The 20,967-nt window shown below is 42.6% G+C and overlaps 2 protein-coding genes across 2 annotated transcripts in view; one reads left to right on the top strand and one right to left on the bottom strand.

Moving 5' to 3' along the window:
* Positions 1 to 869: 869 nt before the first annotated feature.
* Positions 870 to 4,715, top strand: BHLHE22 (basic helix-loop-helix family member e22). The gene has a single exon (XM_004274973.3). The coding sequence runs from the start codon at positions 1,895 to 1,897 to the stop codon at positions 3,008 to 3,010; it is 1,116 nt and encodes a 371-aa protein (XP_004275021.2). The 5' UTR covers positions 870 to 1,894; the 3' UTR covers positions 3,011 to 4,715.
* Positions 4,716 to 12,068: 7,353 nt separating this feature from the next.
* The window catches only part of LOC101272520 (cytochrome P450 7B1), a 189,689-nt gene continuing 180,790 nt past the window's right edge, over positions 12,069 to 20,967 (bottom strand). Inside the window, exon 6 of the mRNA XM_004274972.3 lies at positions 12,069 to 17,510. Coding sequence (XP_004275020.1) covers positions 17,223 to 17,510 — 288 coding nt within the window. The 3' untranslated portion in view covers positions 12,069 to 17,222. The remainder of the gene's footprint in view (positions 17,511 to 20,967) is intronic.

The following is a 20,967-nucleotide window of genomic DNA, read 5'->3' on the forward strand; positions in this document are numbered from 1 at the left end:
TGGCGAACCTCATTTGTGAATCTATTACAGAGATTAATAGATTATTTCTCCTTTTTCAACTAATTCTCAGTGGGGAAATTTAACCATATGGTAAGGAGAGAATTAGAATTTCATCACATTAGAGCAAAATGTAATGAAAAGAGTCCAACACCTGGGGCCAACTCTGAAAGCCACAATTAAAAGGTTTTTAATGAAACCAGAGAAACCAAAAATTTCATAAGCTTCAGTAATTCTGCCACATAAGAGAGATTTACTGGAGGGTGTTGGGAAATATTGTTTTTACTTATGTCATAAGGATGAAAACCAGCCGCTAAATACCATGTGCTCCCAGATACGGGACACAGGAGCTGGGAGACCGCGTGTACCACTTCCCATCCGAAGAGGAGCACTTGTTTTCACACTTCGCCTTCCTCTCCCTCTAAGAACCGAGGCAGACCCAGATGTCCCTGAATGGCTTCCTAGCTATGGCGGCTACGTTTCTGGGTAAATAAATGTGCACAAATGTCCTCCTTGGTGTGTGAGAAGATCTGACTACCGGTGAAGTTGACTCTTCCGAAACAGCTGGATTTTCATCTTGAGGAAAGTTTGAGCAATCAGTTTCTTCCTGTTTAGGAAATCCTGTGCTTCATTAATCACCATCACTGTAGCCGTTCTTTGGAGACGGCTGCAAAAGCACCCCCCTCCCTTTAAAAAAATCTAATGGGCTGCATACGCAACTCGATCTTCATTTTCTTTCTCTCCTCCTCCACCCCTCCTCTCCCCTCTCCCCCAGCACCGCCTCAGTCCGGGTAGGAAATGGGCAGGGAGTGGGTGAGCGGGGGCGGAATAAGGCAGTGTGTTCGGGGGGGGCGGGGGGGCGATCGCTTTGCTGTCTTACTAAGAATCTTGGGTGAATTTGGGGCAAGCCAGCGGAGACACCACTTCCCCCCGAAAATCCCATCTCCACATCCAGACCAGAGTCATCCTAGGAACAGGGGTGGAGTATCAGCCTCCCCCGGAAAGGGTCATGTAGCACAGGATGAGACAGTAGTGGCGAGGGAAGGGCAGTGGGGAGGGGGGCGCAGTGGGGGGAGGCGTCTGCTTTCCACGGGACTCCCAGGCTTCGCCGCCGATCTACAATTTGCTGAAGGAGCAAAGAACATCCTCGGCTCTAAGTAGGGCTTTTAGTGTGCTCATTGATGAGTGAAAGTCGCCACACATGTCAAGCTAAAGGCAGTTGTTGGGTTACTAACAGGACCCAGCGCCTTGCAAACATATGCGCTAAGCTGTGTATACAGATGGCAGGCAGAATAATGGAGCAGGCGCCTTTTATAAAGCTCTAGCTGCTGCCTGTCTTCAGACCTGGGAAATGAAACTATTCAGACTCGCGGCCAGATAGCGCCTGCGATTGTTTGTTACCGTTTTAATCCTATTAATTAAAACGTTAACCTGATTGGGTAGAAAGCTCTGTCCCAACAGGCGACTCTTCTTCATAATAACCTACTCAGAGATAATGATGTAAAAGACTCCCCCGTCTGTGGCGGCGGCTGGTTGATGGGTCCGGAAATCTCTTGAAGGTGAATCCAAGCAAGATAAACGGTGCGGAGAGAAGGCGCGGGGCTGGGCTCAGAGCGGCGGCGGCGGCGGCGGCGGCTCCACTCCCTCCGCGCCCACCCTCCCACCATGCGGGGCCGCGGCCCATGGTGAGCCCCAGCAGGCAGCACCATCGGCTGGAGACGAAGAAGAAGAAGAAGAGGAGGCGGCGAGCGCGGGGGAAGGCGAAAAAGAAAAAGAAGGGGAGAGGGCTGCCAGCAGCACCGGGACCGACGCGCGCACCAGCCCCAGAGCCCGGCTCGGGCGCGGCTGCGGCGCCGCCCGACTCCCGAGCCCAGGCGGCGGCGGCCGGCGCTGGACCATGGAGCGCGGGCTGCACCTCGGCGCGGCCGCCGCGGGCGAAGACGACCTCTTCCTGCACAAGAGCCTGAGCGCCTCCGCCGCCAAGCGCTTGGAGGCGGCTTTCCGCTCCCCGCCCCCGAGCATGGACCTGTCCCTGGCGCCGCCGCCTCGGGAGCGCCCGGCGTCCTCCTCCTCGTCGCCTCTGGGCTGCTTCGAGCCGGCTGACCCCGAAGGGGCAGGGCTGCTGTTGCCGCCGCCCGGGGGAGGCGGCGGCGGCGGCGGCGGCGGCGGGGTGGGCGTCCCCGGGCTGCTCGTGGGCACCGCCGGCGTTGGGGGCGAACCTAGCCTGAGCAGCCTGCCGGCTGGGGCCGCTCTGTGCCTCAAATACGGCGAGAGCGCCAGCCGGGGCTCGGTGGCCGAGAGCAGCGGCGGCGAGCAGAGCCCCGACGACGACAGCGACGGCCGCTGCGAGCTGGTTCTGCGGGCCGGCGGCGCCGACCCGCGGGCCTCCCCGGGCGCGGGAGGCGGCGGCGTCAAGGCGGCCGAAGGCTGCTCCAACGCCCACCTCCACGGCGGCGCCAGCGCCCCCCCGGGGGGCCCGGCCGGCAGCGGCGGCGGGGGCAGCAGCGGCGGGGGCAGTGGCGGCGGCGGCGGCGGCGGCGGCGGCGGCAGCGGCGGCGGCGGCGGCAGCAAGAAATCCAAAGAGCAAAAGGCGCTGCGGCTTAACATCAACGCACGGGAGCGCCGGCGGATGCACGACCTGAACGACGCGCTGGACGAGCTGCGCGCGGTGATCCCCTACGCGCACAGCCCCTCGGTGCGGAAGCTCTCCAAGATCGCTACGCTGCTGCTCGCCAAGAACTATATCCTCATGCAGGCGCAGGCCCTGGAGGAGATGCGGCGCCTCGTCGCCTACCTCAACCAGGGCCAGGCCATCTCGGCCGCCTCCCTGCCCAGCTCCGCGGCGGCGGCGGCGGCGGCCGCTGCCCTGCACCCGGCGCTCGGCGCCTACGAGCAGGCTGCCGGCTACCCGTTCAGCGCCGGGCTGCCCCCGGCCGCCACCTGCCCGGAGAAGTGCGCCCTGTTCAATAGCGTCTCCTCCAGCCTCTGCAAACAGTGCACGGAGAAGCCTTAAACACCCCCCACCCCCCGAAAAACATAAGACCGACCCCAAAGCTAGAGGAGAGTGAAAAGCTGCTCCCCACCCCCCTTTATTTGGTCCTCTCGTAGTCGTGAAACATTTGCAGAGAAAACAAAAGCAGAGGCGAGAACTGCGGAGAACTATCAGAGACAAACGGGAGTTCTGGCCTCGACATCCCCAGAATCTCGGTCTTCGGGGTGGGGAGGGAGGGAGGAGGGAGGTGGAGTTGGGATAGAGTATGGATGTCTTTTTTTCTCGGAAAAGTGGCAACTTTGGTGGCAGCCTAGACCGCGAGGAAGCAGAGTTTTCCTTTAAGGGTGAAAAATAAGTTGAGAAGTAGGTGTTATTAAGCGTGGAGAGTATTACGTGGCAAAATAGTAATCCTACTAATAATTGTGAATTTGGCCAGTGCTGAGGGGGAGAGGAGTCGTCCGGGGTTGGGTGACTTGTGGCACGGAATATTCATTCAGACAAATCAGAAAGGGCACTTGAAAATAAATTTTGATTCTGAGCCAGGAGAAAAACTTGAAATGTAGATTTATTTAAATGAAGAAAAGAAAAACAAAAAACAAAAACAGGAAGAGACACGTTGCTATGAAAGACTTGTATTTTTTATTGTCTCTGAACTTTAATCCTGTGAAAATGCTCAAAAGTTTTGGCAAGAGTGATATTAAAAAAAAAACTGACTGTGGCTGACAGAATTGCATTTAAAAATATTTATGTGCACCTTGTTACTTTCCACTCTGCAATGATGTATTAACGATTCATGGTATTTATTTGTTATTCTTCAATGACCCTTCCACATCAACAGTATTTATCCTGTGTTAAGGTCATGGGGTCTTATGTGCAGATTTTTTTTTAATGCCTATAAAATTCTGTTTTATAGATTAACTTATATTGTGTGCCAAGTGTTTAAAAGGGTTTATTTGCCAACAAGTATGAAGAGACATACTGATGTATCTGAGCTGCTTAGGTTTATCAAAGGTCACCTGGATATCTTCAGCTGCATCATCCCTGTATTTAAATTGAGCTTTAATAAATTGCTTCAGTCCAAAAATTACAGGAAAGGTGTATTCTTAATTGATGAATGAATTGATCTCTTTTTTTGAAAGGGGACTCCTTTGCATTCTAAAAAGGAAAGACATCACAGCAATAGATCCTATAAGTAAGAACATGCTAAGCAAATATTTTTCCAGGCTGTGCTGTGCATTTTTAAAAGGTCTAATTTAATTGCTTTTAATATATGTATACATATATAAGTTATTTTAACTGTGGAGAATTATTTAAGTTGAAAGACTGGTTTGATTTGCCTATGGTGTGAAATCCTTTGTTATTTTTCTAAAAAAATTTTTAAAAGAAATAAAATAAAACTAAGGAAGAGCAAGAAGCTATTTACCCAAAGCGAGCTTTCAGTTTTAGTTTGCATGGCTGTTTGCCTGCCTTTCTATCCTACGAAAATCGAGAAAACCTTTTTTAAAAATGGAGTCCTGCTATTTTCCACTCCTTGCAGATAATACTAATTCAGTTTGTCAGGTTGGATGATGAGTGGGGAGCTATGATGGATCTATTGGCGGGTTTTGGATGTGTAAAGAATGATATATATATTAAATAGGTCAATCAGACTATGACAGCTATGTACAACCATTTGTATGTGTATCTATGTCAGAGAGAATCTTTATTAAAATATTTTGATCAAACATTTCATTATGCTGTGCTTTGTGGAGGGAGCAATCACCTCCCTTCTGTGTTACTCTTTGCTTGAAAGGTAACAAAAAAGAAAGGAGTTTCAGAGAAGGTGGAACTAAAGTTTTGTCAGGGATACACAATTAGGAGCAGCCCTAGTTCACTTGTTTACTTGTTAAAGGACGATGGCTGGGCCTGGTCATTGGAGGATTGATAAATGGGGTCAGTGGTGAGACCCAGAGGAGGTCCAGAGCTCCTGTTTGCTGGCACGAACTTTGAAGGCCCTGCCCTCCCTGGAATTCTTCTCCCACTCTGTATGGCATTGTTAACTACCATGCCAGGGCCCATCAGAGAGGGTAAAGTTTCTTAAAGAGTTTTTATCAAAATTTCCATCTCCAACTTCCTAAAAGCCAAGGAAAAGCAATGGATTTGGATTCTCTGAGGAAGGATTGTATTGTGGCTTCTTCCCCCTGCTTTTTTTTTTGTGACAGAAGAATCAACCAGGTTGAATTATATGCGTAAACAATGCCCATAGAGATTTTTTTAATGTTCTAGTGTTGCTTGTTAATGAGATTTGTAAGGGAGTATGTGTGGATTGGGTTGGGCGTTGATTCTATTAAAGAATGTCTGTATAGGCTTGTATTTGGACTTTAATAATGCCCTCAAATTTAGAAGGTTTGATTTTTATTGTGGTGGAGGTTAAAGAGACAGTGATGGTGAAGTTATAGTGTTTCCTCTGTAGGCCGTTTGCTAAATGCGTTTTGGTCTGTGTAGCCTCAGCCCATAATGATATCCCTAAATGCCATCAAACTTAGTGGGGGGTGAGGGAGGGTATTTTCTGCTCCACTTGCCATCAAAAAAGATTAATCAGAACCTGTAACTTTTCAGAAAATGTAACAGCAAAGGGCCTTGAAGCTGAAGCCCTCCCAGTCTGGGAGTGGGAGTAGAGGGAGGGAAGAGACCGGGGCAGCCCCCAGGCAGGAGGAGACCCGTCTCTCAGCATTTACCAGACAAAGCCTGGGTGCGTCTAATTATGATTATTAACACAATTTCCATGACGATGTCTAATATTATGTTAATTTGAAAACAACTGTGTATGAAAACTGTCTACTATAATACCTAAATTCATTTAATGAAACACATCGTTAAGGCAATTAAACCTCCTGGATGTGATTAAGAAACATAATTATGACACTGTTCTGCGCCATAATTGGGTGCCTTTAATCAAGGGGTAAAGTGATCAGCAACACAGCCATTAGTTTGTATTGTTCTGGCCCTGCTGTCCATCATTCTGATTAGGAATTAACCACAGCCGCCATCAGTCGAATTGTTTTTTTTTCTTTTTGCATGTTAACATTGTAGGGGACACATTCGCTGCAAGATTCAACTGCTTAATATTTCTCATTATTAAGAAGGCTTCCTTGATGTATTCCCTCTGTAACCTCTGTGCTGTTCAACTAGTATTAGAAATAGTACAAATAACAAATCTTGAACTTCAGGAGAAAAAGGAAAGCTCACCCTCCTTTCACCCTTTAATAACTCAGTCTCCAGCCCTTAGTCCTGAAGGAGACTGGAAATGATTGGGGGTCGGGGAAAGGAGAGGATGTTGAGAATAAGTCAGAATGTCAGACAAATATGTACAATTGTGCAAAGTAGCAGGGTTAGTAATATTTATTTTCATTTTGCTAATTTCAGACAAATTAATTCTCTTTCCAAATCCAGGAGCTGACCAGCGTTGGGTTCTAGGAATAAATGTGGGACATCTAAAAGGGGCAGGGGAGGACTTTTCGGTGATTTACTTAGGTGGCTTTCCCTGCGCTAACCCCAATGTTTCCAAAGTTTCATTAGCAGCAGCTTTTAGGGAAGGAAACCAATGATTGAAGAGAAAATTCTTCCCACACCCGGCAAAACCCCCGGCCGCTTTCCGGGGCCCCTGGACTCCTGGATTTCAGCCCAGTATGGAAAGTTGGTCCACACACTTGTGGGCCCCAGTATGTCCTTCCAGTGTGCACCATCTACTTCGGGACTGGGTGACTGAATACCAGGGAATCAGTGTGGTCTTGCTGAAGTGCCCTTCGGCCAAAACAGAAATCCTGGACCCTAAAACTGCGGCGTCTGCCAGAGAACCTCGGTCAGCCCCAGAGCCTTCGTCCACCGCGCTTTGGGGCGTTTCTCCCGGGAGCAGGGGACGATCCCCGCTGCTCAGGTTTCTTAGGAAACTGACACTGGGCAGAGGAGGCCGAGCGAGGAGCCAGAGTCCCACCTGGGCTTTTATTCCACCGGTTTCCTTCTCTAACTTCTGTCTAATTTCAATTTCCTTCTCTAATTTCGAATTCCCATTTAGGTCTCATCTCCAGCTTGACATGGGGTACCTACAGGAGTGAAGCGCGTTGAGGCTTTTCGTGGACTCCTACAGGACCAGCAAATGATCACCTTCGAAGAGCTCACTAGTTACCCCTCCTCCCTCCCCGTGGTGCCTGTGTGTGTGTGTGTGTGTGTGTGTGTGTGTGTGTGTGTGTGTGCGCGCGCGCGCGCGTGTGCGTGAGCGCGCGCTCAGCAATGCGCTCTCCACTCTCAGTAGCTGGGCATCCCCTCCAAGACCCTGTGTTGAGCTTAAATTCCGCTCCCTCCTATGGCACCCGGCACCCATCCTTCCTGCCAACAGCTCTCTAGGGAGGGCCAAGGCTCCACAGGGTTCCCGTCTCCGCGCTCACGGCCCGGATGCCGAAACCCAACCTTTCTACGCGCCCGGGACCCTGAGATTGCTCCAGCATGAGTGGCATTGACTTTTCCAATGTAATGACTTATGAAAGATATAATCATGTGTTAAATTGAATCCTCCGTTTAACTGTTAATGGTGTGCTCTGGGCACATTTACGTATTAGATGCTATGGTAACTAATTACCACTAGGAAAAAGGATAACACACTTCCCAGACTTTGAAAAATAATGATGAGAGTTCACTTCCCGGCTCGCAGCACACAGTGGCGGCTCTGCCGGGCGGAGCGGCAGAGCGGAGACCCGAACGTGTGCCGGTGGAAGGAGGGAGGTGATGAATCCTGGTCGGGAGAGGATCCTTGGTAAAAGCTTTCATGAAAATGCGATTCAATGGGGAAGTGAGGGATGGGGAGGGCCCACTATACGGTGCTGCCTCTAAACAGAATTAAATTGCAAAACAAACGTCAGAAAGAGAAGTATTCTTTTAATTAAAATGCAGGTCAGGCTGAATTAATCACGTGCCAAGCAGCTTTACATGAATTAACATTTTTTGTTGTGTGGGCAAAATACATGAGCCCATCTCCTTCAGGGTCTGTGTTGGCGCTTATAACTTGGATGCCCCTGCATCCGCCAAGCCAATGAGCTGCGGGTTGATTTAAAGCTGGCCTTTTACATCAGACATTGGGCACAGTCGAAGGAAACGGGAGGGAAAACCAGGAGACAGCAACTTAAGGGTAAAAACAATTCTCAGGGTAAGAGTCTTTTCCTCTCCCCGCCGGATCTCTCTGGCTCTTCGAATCGGTTGATGAGTGTTTACAAGAACCAGGGTTCTGTAGACTGTGCAAAATAGCCAGGTGTCTGTTTCGCCCCAGGGCCAGGGCCAGTGTTTGTGCTGGGACCCGGGAGGGCAGGAGGAAGGAGGGGGCGGCTTTTCCCACAGGCCAGCCTGCCAGCCCAGGGTTGCAGACAGAACGACGTCCACAACACGAGTGCCCACCGCGCTGCTTTGCTCAGGCTGCGCCCCGGGAGGGACTCGGGATCCGCAGCCGCAGAGCACCCCTTCTCCTGGTCCTTCCCCTGCACTGACGTCCTGGGCCCCTTCTGCGGGGCGCAAGGCCCTTCAACCTCTAAGTGCCTAGGGACAGAACGCGAACTTCGGGGGCTCTGCCTCAAACTGTCTTTCGAGGGGAGGCACTAGGATGGGGTTGTCCCCTGACCCCCGTGGCCTGGAGAGTTCACCCGCAGATGACAGGCTTGTAAGAAGCACCCCGCAGCCGAGCCAATCCCGGGAATTCTGTGAAGGCGTCCCAATTTTAAGCCCCAAAGAGCTCATCGCTTCCTAGCAAGGCAAAGAAAGTGTGCTCGCTTTCCTTGAGGCTCGATTTTGGTTAAATTCTATCACTTTTCCTAAATGACTCGTCTTAACATAATCCAGGAGACTTGTGGAGTATTGCAGAACTATCAGGTCCCCCTGAGTGCGTGTGCATGTGCCTGTGGGACTTTTCTTCCTTTCCTCTCCCTTGTGTTCCCGAATTCCGACGATACAGAAATACAGATTAGAGAGCTCTGGAAGAGAAATTACTGGGCTGGGAAGGTTAGACTGCAAAGGGAAAGAGGGTTTTGCGGTTACCAGCCCTCCAGCCCCCAATATATCATGGACAAGCCTATCTTAGAAGTCACCAGGATGCTCAAGATGGGGAGTTGGCTTTTATTAGGCACAAGGTGATATCGTTTTTCCTTCCCAGCTTGGGAAAGAGTTAATTCTTTCCCAAAGATGATAGTTGCCCTTGTCTTCTCAACCTGATTCAGAGATGCAATAAAATATGAAGCAAATTTATGATCTGTTTCAAGCACTTTATTGCTGTATTTTTAAATTCATATATGCACATATAAGAACTATGATCTGTGAATAATTTGAAATGTGATACTAGAATGATACATTTTAGATAAAACATAACCATATCTTTATGTAATTGTCTCAGATTAAAAGAAAAAAGAAAAATAGATTTCTAATGTGGCCCAAACTGAAAAACTAATGACAACCATAAACTGCTAACTAACCATAAATTAACATCTTCATCAAATGGTAAAATGGTATCAGTGGTCATATAAAGCAATTATTATTTCTCTTTCTAAGTTTTAGAATAAAGTTCAGGGATATTTAAAGGACCCATTATTTACCAATGCTTCCCAATCTTAAAGATTTCATATTTTATTAGGAGGATGGTTGCCACTCAAATCTGCTATGTTAATAGGGATGTTTAGAGATGAGAATTTAGTTTTAAACATAAAAATGCTTCATGGCCTAACCTCATTTTATGCATGTACGCTGCTCTGGTAATTACTGAAGAACTTGGTGTAAGGATTTGTGTCAAATATCCTTATCTCCTCTCTGAAAATGGAAGACAAATAATTTCTTATTATGTGAGAGGGTCAGATTATGTACCCAACTGGTTAAAACATTCAATCATGCACTGTCTGTTGAAGCAAGTGCAGCCACATTTGCCATGCACAGTCTCTTTCTGCAGAGCTGTGGTCAAAATTCAGATGCTAAGCTGAGCCTGTCCCCTCCATCTGAGACTTCCATGAAAAAAAAAACAGAAAAAGATTTTCTTACCCAGGCCTCCACAGAAACATGAAAAGCCATGAAAGGAAAGGAAATCTATCTATTAAATCTATGAATGTATCAGGGCGCAGGGGCAGGGAATAACTTACTTTAATTTTCTTTTACAGAAGCATCAGGCATATATATCTTTAAAGTGTAGATCTCTCAAAAGAGTGTAATTAAGTAAAATCTGGAATTATTCAACAAAGTAAGCTCTTTTTAAAACTTAGAAAATCGTGTTTTTATGAAAACAAAATACTGATTTGGACTATGGAGGATCTGGGTGGAACACACGCAAATTATCTCTGCCACTCAGGTGTTACTTCCTGTGTGTTGCCCTATTGGGTAGTTATTGTGGATAAACATCTCCAAAGGTCAAGGATTAACTAAGATCTGCAACTGGCTAAGTCCTATGATCACTGTTTAGTTTAACTTTTGACAAGCATTGTTTAGTCTGAGGACTTTCTTCTTTAAAAATGAATACTATTTTTATAGCTTTTCTTGTAAGTCTAAAATTAGTTTAAAATAAAGTTAAAAAAATACTGAACTTTAAAACATGGAGAAAGTACTACTTCCTGTATGCTTCTAGATTAAAAAAATTCAAAAGTGATTTCAAATACTTTAAAAACTATTCCATTTAAAGTATAAAACAAAGGCATTTATAAAATTTTAAATATACTGGCCAGTTCTTAGAAGTTATAGAATGAAAGTATACTTCATTTAAACAGTAATTTGAACATGAAAGACAAAATCACTTACTTAAAAATGTGGGTTGTCAGGTAATAATGACATATATGTTAACTTTAACGGTTAGTTCTTAGAAATAAAAGTTACATGAAATAAATGTTCTCTTGCAAACAAATAAGAATCTCCAGCTAATATGTGCTTTATAAGTGTTTTAATTTGACTCAACGATAAACCATTAGGTATTAGTACATTTACCTGTTACTTCTATTGCCCTAGTTTCTCCTATAAGCACAAAACTTGTAAGTTGTAAGGGAAGTGAAATACCTCATGAGTCTATCTCTAAATTTACTTTCTAGGTAGTCTGGAGTATATCATGTCTCTCCTTATAAAAATGAATACATTTAGGAATTAAGAACATAAACAATACCTCAAAAAAGTAACAAAAACTATATCAAACACACTTAAAATTACCAGCATAGCCACTACTTTTTTTTCTATTCAGCTATATCCTCAATAGAAAATGCACATTATTACTCACATGACCATGGATAATGCCAGACAGTTCTGCAAAATTATTGTTTACTCAGTGTTTTTTAGAGTAAAATTGAATGCAAAGATAATTATTTCATAGATTGTCCATTTAATGACATAATTTACACTAAGTGTTCAGCAATACTGAACTGCCTAGTTCAAATGAACAGGAACACTTTGAGTCTAGCGCGATCTTTAAAACATTAATGGAGTGTTTCTTAGAAAAGCTAAGTGTCCCAGTAAAATGCTGTATGTACAGTTACTGAAGAAGCCACACTTCACCAACAGCATGTTCTGTGTTATGTTTTATTTACAGCTTGCATTTCAGCTCTATGAATACACAGAATAGTGTCCAAATATTACTCAGCCTCATTCATTATCTGTGGTAAAGTGATCTGCAGAAGACGAAGACCACATCTCTCTTATGTGGAAAGAAATGGAATCTCTCTCCCATTCTTGTTGTTCTTATACATCTCTCCACAGAATAATAGCTATTATTAAGAACTGCAGCCTAGCAAGGTCAGCCTGGTTAAAATAAGCTTGTTCCAAAACTTATTAGTCACTGATATTACTTGGATCTGTTTTTATTTCCCACATAAATAACTAAGTGAAAATACATTGAAACATATTCTGAATATAACAATTAATGTACTTTTATCGAAAGTATGAGAAAATAAAAATATATGTATATGTATGTGTCGGGGGGAGATGGGGATTTGGGGATCTTCAGACAGCAAAATTATTTCCCAAATAATTTACTATTTGTAATCAAATCTTCTGTCACCCAACATGCTCCTAGTAGGGAAATAAGGGGACACAGTCATTCACCTGTGCTTTAAAAGTTAATTTATTGGCTTGTTGTAAACTTAAAAAACAGCATTAATTGAGTTACAAAGCACTTGCATTTCTTACCTAAGGACTTTTCAAGATAATTTGCTTCCTCATAAATCCACCTATATACCATTTTAAAATCAAAAGAGTATTAAACAAACATTCAGGACAATTATTTTTTTAATATACAGCACTCCTCTGCTTAAAAAATATTTTAAAATGTAAGTATTGCCAAATTACCTCCTTTAAAAAATTGTTCAGGAGAGATTTTCACGAATTAAATTTATCTTACTCAAGACATTATAAACAAAGTAAACATTTAAGCAAAAAAGTTCCATCGTCAATGATCACTGATTTAGATTAACAATCTGAAGTAGACTAAGTAATAATTGCTTTAGAGAAACATTAGAGAGCTTTATGTGATCATCCACTGTAATTTAAAATAATGCTACAGGGAACTTAATCTTGGCTTGCTAACTTTTCCCTAATTGAGTATGTGAATATGAATACCTAATAATGCAGTTCAAGTACATAATGGTTTGCAATATTGGCAAATTTAATAGATTAAAGCAGTGTACATTCTCAGGGCCTATAATTCTTGTTTTATAATTATTGACATTGTTTTATACGAAGATCAAAGTCTAGATAGTTTTTGTGCTTTGATCTTTGAAATTGTTTTTAAGATTCCGCGGTTAAATTTGAAGAAGTAGCTTACAGGAAATGCTACCCAAATTATTTTTCATGAGAAAATAAACAGAATCATGCAAATTTTGAGTACAGAAGCTCCTCTGCCTCACACTTGTGACCCAAAAGTTAATGAGAAAATGGAGAAAATGTAATGAAGTACGCCACGAAAGCCAAACAAGGCAGATAAAAGTCCCCGAATAGGTTGCTTATCAGCATTCCTTACTCAGTGATAAATAGCTTTTCCCTGAATATCTTCAGAGCATTTAGTGTTTGCTAACTGAATGCTTCATTACTGTTGGTCATTGATATAAAATAATATTTTTAGTTATTCATTTTCTTTCATTTGAAATTTAGAAGAGGCTTAAAAATGAAAAGATGAGTTTTTACTATATGTAAAATACAGCTTTTAAACAATTCTGAAGCCTCAATGATTGTATTTGGTTTTCATGATTTTTAACATATAATCACAATACTTGATGTATATGTTTTATTGTATGTAATTAGGCTCACAGTAATTTCTCATTAGAGAACACTAATTTGGAATGAGTGATGGAAGTTTCGTTAGAACTGGTGATGAATCAGAATTTTAAAATAGTTTTAAGGAGATGATTTATTACAACTACATTTATAATAAATTAGTTGGGTATGTATTGTGTTCTCTAATAAATTATGTGTTCTTGAAGAACACATAGCATAGCATCACATCTTGGATAGAGGAAATGCTCAATAAGTGTTTGACTGAATAAATGAATAATGAATTAACTAATGACAAAAAATGGTTCCCTTTAACAAATACAAAAGAACAGTTTTTAAAAGGCACAACATTGTCAAAGTATCTCTTTTACACTTTAAGTTTGTATATTGCATTACACTTTTCAAAGTCAGTTTGCACATCTTACTGTGTTCAATCCTCATGATGAACCCTGGTGTCAAAAGGCCTTAATATTTTTATTTTGCAAATATGGAAACTGAAGCACTGAGAGGCAAAGTGACTTGTTGATGAAAACAAACCAGTTATGTCATAGCTAGAATCCATGTCTTTTAACTTATTTCTCCACGACATTTATTCTATTTATAAACAATCTTTAATTACCAGATTTAAGCCTGTCACAAGACTCTCTTGTTTTGGTTCTACCACCCATTGCTTTTATGTAATATTTTACATAATACTTCTACTCTAAATTCCTTTCGCTATAAATTAAGCAGAAATTAGAATGGAATACTTTTCTGTGCTCTCTGCTGTAGCAGCACAAAAGTGTACTACTAAGATGAATTTAAGAATCTGGAAGCTTCCACTTCAGGCAACATGGTGGAATACATGTCCTAGTACAAAACGAATGGGCTATACTTTGTGGCAGGCAGAAGATAAAGCTTGGGGCCCAAGCGAGGTGTGTGTGTTTGTGTGTGTGTGTGTGTGTGTGTGTGTGTGTGCACGCCCGTGTAATCCAAGACCTGTACACAAAGCCAAGAATTTGCAGAGACAGCACCCTCAGTAAGTGACTTAGAAATAAACCTTGCTCCACAGAGAAGGACTGTGGGTATACTTGCCTGTCTCAGCCTTGACTTTGGGTAAAGGGGGAAAAAAACCCAGAAAGTCTCTCCTGTCTATTCCTACTCATAGGGTTGCAGTCTGGCTGATTTAGGGCTAGAACCCACACTATCTATGTTGTTCCCAATCCCCTTTCAAAATACTCAAGTTGAAAATGTAAAGTGATCTGAAGTTGATAGTAACACCAGCAGTCAGACAAAAGCAAACGCAAATTCTCTCTGGAGGTGTGAACTTTAAACTCAGGTCTTAAAAAAATCCAGAGATAAAATTCCAAGGAACATGGGCCCAGTAAACAAGCCATCCTGAGGCAGCGTTAAAAGAAAAGCAAACTACAGAATCAGACCCACAAAACACTGATGATGTGGAAATACCAGGTACAGAATGGAACACAAGTCTGGAACATCTAAGAGAATGAAGGCTGACACGGCCTGTGTGTGTGTGGGCACGCGTGTGTGCGTGCGTGCATGTGGGCGTGCGCACGCGTCCATGTGTGTGCGCGTGTGTGCGTGTATGCGCGCGCGCCTTGCGTGCGTCTGCACGCGCGTGTGCACGCATCTGCGCACACGTGTGTGCGAGCGCGCGTGTGTATGTGCGCGTGTGGTGAGGCTGCTGATGACAGGGTTTGCAGCTCAGGGTGGAGGGTGGAGCACACAGTAGTGGGAGGACGTCTAGGTTCTCCTTTGGCCTCTCCCCCCAAATTAACTGTCCCACCAACACAGTTTCCAACATTGGGTAAATAGAGCATTAAAACATGGTGGGTGCACATTATGGGTTACTATACAGCAGTTAGAAGCAACAGATTAAATATACATAAAGTAATATGGATATATCTTTAAAAATATAGAGTGTAGTTAAACATTAAGAAGAATAATGATTTATAGAATATACATTTATGAAAATTAAACACATATGCACCCAAGATAATAACATGTGTTTTATAAAAACACATACAAATAAAAAGATACACACCAAACACAGACTATTTGCCTCTGATGGGGAGGGGTATAATGGTGGCCATTAGCGATAAAATAGAACGAGTAAATAAAGCCAGAGGGCCTTGTTTGGGCCAATTATAATTGTGTACCATGAACTAAGGGGCATAAGGCATGTGATCTCTCAGTCCTATGAACCTGAGGTTAAAATAAAAAGAAGGAAGAAACAAACTTGATGGATGGGTTAAAGAGTAGAATAAATTGGCAGAGGAATCTAAAGATCAAAAGAAATTACCGAGAATGTAAATTAGAGGGGGAAAATACGAGGCAAAAAGGTCAAACAACATGGAGTACAGAGAGAGATACAGGAGCCTGAGGGAGGAAATATTCAAAGAGATAATGACTGTGAACATTCTACACTTCATGAAAGACACCATGACATGCAAGCATGATAAACAGAAACTAAGAACATCAAAGACAAGGAGAGCACGTTAAAGCTGTCCGGGAGGCAGACTACCTACTGAATAATTAAACCGAATAAAGGTTAACCTTTTCAGAACATGAGATATCCTCAAAGCCCTGTGAGGAAATCACTGTCAATCTAGACTTGTGCATCTAGCGAAATCACCTTTCAGGAATGAGGGCAAAAAGGAAAACATCTTCAATCTGGCAAAAACAAAGTTTAGACTGGTAGACCTTCACTAAGGTGCACTTAAGAGTATGGACTTCAGGAAGGAGAAAATAAATGCTAGAAAATCTATTTAGTTACTAAGTATGGTTAAGTATTTTATACTGTTATTTTTAAAATCAATTTCCTTTTCAAAAACAATAGCACATTTCCGAAATATCAGAAGTTCCAAAGAACGCAGCATGAATTAACTGGGTTTAATGACCTGCTTTACCTGTTTATATACGGCATCAGCAGTTAGGTAGGATGCCAGACAATCACTTGGCAATCTGATACTAGCAATCTTTGAATCCTCCACACTATGCTGCATTGTGGCACATGGAATTATACTGTATTACATAATGTTGTAATTCAAATAAACTCCAAGTCCAAGAGGTGAGGCGTCAGGAACAAATACTGCTATCTAGTTTCTCAGTTGGTGTAAATGGAAGCATTTAGGAAAGTTAATTCCAACACTGGCATAACCCTTATAGTTTACACTGGAGTCAAATGCTACAATCAGTCCTGTACTGAGCTCAATATTTACTCCTACAATAAACCTAATACTAATGCCTAGGGCAACTGCTGAATATATAATAGGTTTTTGTGTGTTCTTACACTGATAAATCTTCTCAGTGTCTCACTTGAACATGAGTGGCCTTATATAACCAGAAATTTTGTTCTATTGAGCCACAGTATACAAAGTAATAAAGAACATTTATGGATGATAAAATATTGAAGTGAAGTGGAAGCATTTAATCTACTGCAAAACTCATTTAATGCAAACGTACCCTGGCAATATAGATATTATTGATATTACACTTGAAGGGAACATTTTCATCCAGTGTATCTCATGGAAATTTAATTTCCTTCTTCTCTGAGAACTTGGAATTTGTTAGACTGTGTCCATTTCCAGCACAAATTTCCATTAGTACATAAAGTGTATTCTTACATATTAGAGAAGAATTTGGGACTTTAGAAAAATCCCACAGTGTCAAATCTATTGCTGTGAAGGCACATTTACTATGACACTTGCAAATCACAATATGTACGAAGAAACTTAAAAAAAGCTACTTTAAGTTAATCATTATGTTGATTTTGATGTCAATTTCATGCCACCATGCTGTTTCTTTCTTTCTTTCTTTTTTTGGATGGGTTTTGTGACAAAGTACAGACTGGACTGATCTCAGATCAAACAGAAATTGGCACTTTTAAAACAAACAAAGCAATTACATTTGAAGAAATTAAAAACAAATAGATGAGCTAAGGACATTTAGGTTAGCTTTGATAGATTTCCTTTCTTTCCTTTTAGCTTCTTTAAGATTTTACTTTGTACCTAAATAAAACATCAGAGTCTGGATACTGTATACCAAACAAAAAGCGGTTGTAGTTTAGTTCTAAGGGCTTATCATCAATTATTTCTGAATCAAAATAAGTTAAAAATACAACCAACAATTGCTTTATCTCAACTATTGCCAAAAATCGGCCTGGACATTTGCTGACTCCAAATCCAAATGGCATGTGGTAATACTTCAACTTTTTCCCTCTTTTAAAAAAGGCGGTTTTCTTCTTACCACTTTCTGTAAAACGATCAAATCTAAACTCCTGTAAAGAAGAAAACAGAGTGTTAAAATCAAAAATTTCCATGAAATAGTTTGAGTTCAGGTTCACACAGTTGCCCGCTCTCCCTGCCCATCTTTTTTTTTTTTTTTTTTTTGCGGTACGCGGGCCTCTCACTGTTGTGGCCTCTCCCGTTGCGGAGCACAGGCTCCGGACGCACAGGCTCAGCGGCCATGGCTCACGGGCGCAGCTGCTCCGCGGCATGTGGGATCTTCCCGGACCAGGGCACGAACCCGCGTCCCCTGCATCGGCAGGTGGACCCTCAGCCACTGCGCCACCAGGGAAGCCCCTCCTTGCCCATTTTAAAAGGCTTCTTTTAACCCAGAAAATACCAGGAAGTAAAACTTAACTAAGTGCAAATCATGTATGAACTTTCAAAAAACCCCAGTGTTATTAGAAAATTACTTCTCCCATATCAAACAAATTCAAACTTTTCTATATGACTTTTCTTCACATTTCTCTCCTACGCTGAGTTTCCTAAGTATAGAGGCAGTATTTCTGTTTTTGTTCTCTAAGGTGGGTCTCCACATACAGGCACTTGAAATACCAATGTTGGGTAGAGGGAAGGGCTCCTGCAGAGCTACCATGGTTAGCGGACAGTGAATCCTACTGGCCCCAGAGGCTGCCTACCTAAGGATCCCTCGTGTGCCCTTCTCTATCCCTTCCCATCAGCTACTGAGGGATGAGAAGGATGAGTTTAGGATTTAGTGTTGGGATGAAATAGATATTAAATAATAAGATTCACATTAGGCACTAGAGAAGAACTAAGCCACAAAATCGTCTGGATTGTGTTTTGATGTTGTATCGACTTTCTCCTATGACAGCTCTATTTAGAATGAGTGTTCTTTGGGTTAACTCTCTTGGTTTCTGAGATGTTTTCACAAGTAAGTTATAGTACTTGTTCCAGAAAATTACGGGACTGGTTTATGGAGGGTGTTGGGTCCTCCATCTTAATTTACTCTCGTGTGAGTCTCTGAGAGGACACTGAAGGACCTTATTTTAGCCCATGGTGAATTAAACCATCGATTACATTAACGCACATGGCACGCATGACAATGACCAAGTCTTTCCCGTACGCGGTGCTCATTAGCATTAGACCTGCTCAGCTCACAGCTTTGCTATGAACTATGAAGCCAAAGGCAAAGAAGCAGGTCAGACTGAAAGCATTTAGGTTATAGCGAAAACCCTACAGTTCACGTATAAATCCTGAATCCGTCACAGATGATCTGATTTTCTCACTCAATGCCAGTATTCATGTCAGCAAAATCATTTCCTTTAAAAGTATTGGTTTTATCCCTAATTACCTAGGATACTGATGTTGATAAATATTCAAGCTTAGAGAACACATTTTGTGTGGTTTCTATTCCACCCCCTAAACTTGCAAGTTGATGAAATCATAATGGCAAAATTAATCTGCATCAGAGTGCAAGTATATTTTCCCACAGATAGTTCTGGGATGTATCTGGATAGGATCTAACCAGTGCTAACCTAAAAGTATCTGTCCATCCTTGTAGTACGGATAAGGACATTCTCTGTGGACATCCACTTTGTTACTGGAGATAGGATGGCTATACGGTACTCTCTCCCAGTAAATCTTTTTCCATTACTGGGGCCCAAGCCTGCTTGCCTGGGTTCAGTACAGGTGCTTCCTCCTTCTTACTGACCAATCTGAGGAGACCAGCGCTCTTCCCAAGAGCTCCTTCCCTAGGCCAAACCAGTTGATGTCAATTTTGCCACGAAATGGTTTTCTATTCTGAAAAGCTCTCCCTGTGGTCAGTCCTATGGTTTAAGCCAGAACATGCAAAAGGAAAACTTAGCTTGGGTTATGACTTCATAGTGTGCTGATATCATAAATAAACCAGAGACTGTCATGGCTTTTCTATATTTCTTTGTGTACATGAATATGCAGCTGAGAAGTCACAGTGACCAACAAAGAATGCCGAAGTGCTCTCCCAGCCCTGCCATGTTCAGTTAGCGTACGTTCAATACCCCCAAACATCTAGTCAACCAGTAATGTCACTCCTCTAGTTTTCCATCACCTTCCATTCGATTTCCTCACAATAAATATCATAGAAATTCCTATTTAGTTGTTTATATTATGAAACAAGAAGGGAAAAGGCCAACTTCTTTTGCTCTGTGGCTACCATTAAGCTCAAAGGGCATATGGGCATAAATAGCTTTTTGAGTCAAAATTTCTTCTCAGTTTGTTTTCCGTTGCCAGGACATGGAGAATCCAAGCAGGAGCCAATTTTAGGATGGGCTTGTGGCAGCTGCTAAGAATATAGTCTGGTTTTAGAAAAAAAGAAGGGGTGTAATAGTCTCACCCCAGAAATTCTGGGGTCACAGTGACATAGAACAAACAGTTAGAAAGCTCAAGACGCTTTGATCTTTGATCTGGAACAACTTGAATACAGGATTTGTCATGTTGCAGTGACCATAACAGCTGGGTGCTTCATGATTAAAAAGGGTCAATTAAATGCAATATTATTCAATGGAGAAGAACAGAGAAATCATAAGAGAAAAGCATGAGACACTGAAATTCCCCATCACTCCTCTACTGACTGTTGTGGTTGTTCCTCAACATCTTTCTTCTGCATGAGATCTCTCGAGGCACCAATTGTGGTAATCCCATTGCTCTGGCCTCTCACTGATTTAGGAGAGGGTGTATGAACCCGTCTCTCGGTGCTACAGGGGAGGAGTGTATGGGGCCATCTGGGAGAAGTTCCCTTCTTGTAAAGAAAGAAAAACACGACAAAATGGTCCATCACTCTTCCTCCTCTAGACCTGGTTATATGTGAATACGATGCCTGCAAGGCTGCAGCTGTGCTGTCACCAGGCTGAAGCTAGCCCTCAGGAGATGGCAAGCCAAGAAATCCCAGGAGATGGGAGGTGTCACACTGCCTTATTTATCTCCATATTTTCAAAGCCCCACCAGAGTGCTATGCACAGTGAGGTTCCATATATGTCTGTTGAGTTAGTGAATAAATACATGACAATAAAGTATATTTTAAAAGCAATCTTCAAACTTTTGAAGAAAACAGAGATATTGAATGAATAAATAAAGATGGAGAGAATGAAGAGTAGATGAATATTCAAATAGAAAATGTTTACAAATAGAAAATGGTGTAATATTTAGCACTAGAAATAAAGATTGGGTAGACGATACAATTTCCTGGATAGAGAAGAATTTTGGGTATGAGTGACTGAGGAACACTGCATACCACCCTAATCTGTGTCCTCCAAATTTTATGTTTAGGTCAGTTCAACAGCTTCTTTTTAGCACTTCCTGTATGTGCAGCATTGAAGTTTGGTTGCTCAGTGGTTGCTCAGTTGATGTTTGTATCCTTGAAATGTACTAAATGGCACAATCTCTATTCCAGTTTGAGAGACAGATAAAAAATTGAGAGTATTTCCACATTTGTCATGACTAGTATATTCTAAT

The sequence above is a fragment of the Orcinus orca genome, chromosome 17 (assembly GCF_937001465.1).
Source record: "Orcinus orca chromosome 17, mOrcOrc1.1, whole genome shotgun sequence".
In the NCBI taxonomy this organism is placed as follows: domain Eukaryota; kingdom Metazoa; phylum Chordata; class Mammalia; order Artiodactyla; family Delphinidae; genus Orcinus; species Orcinus orca.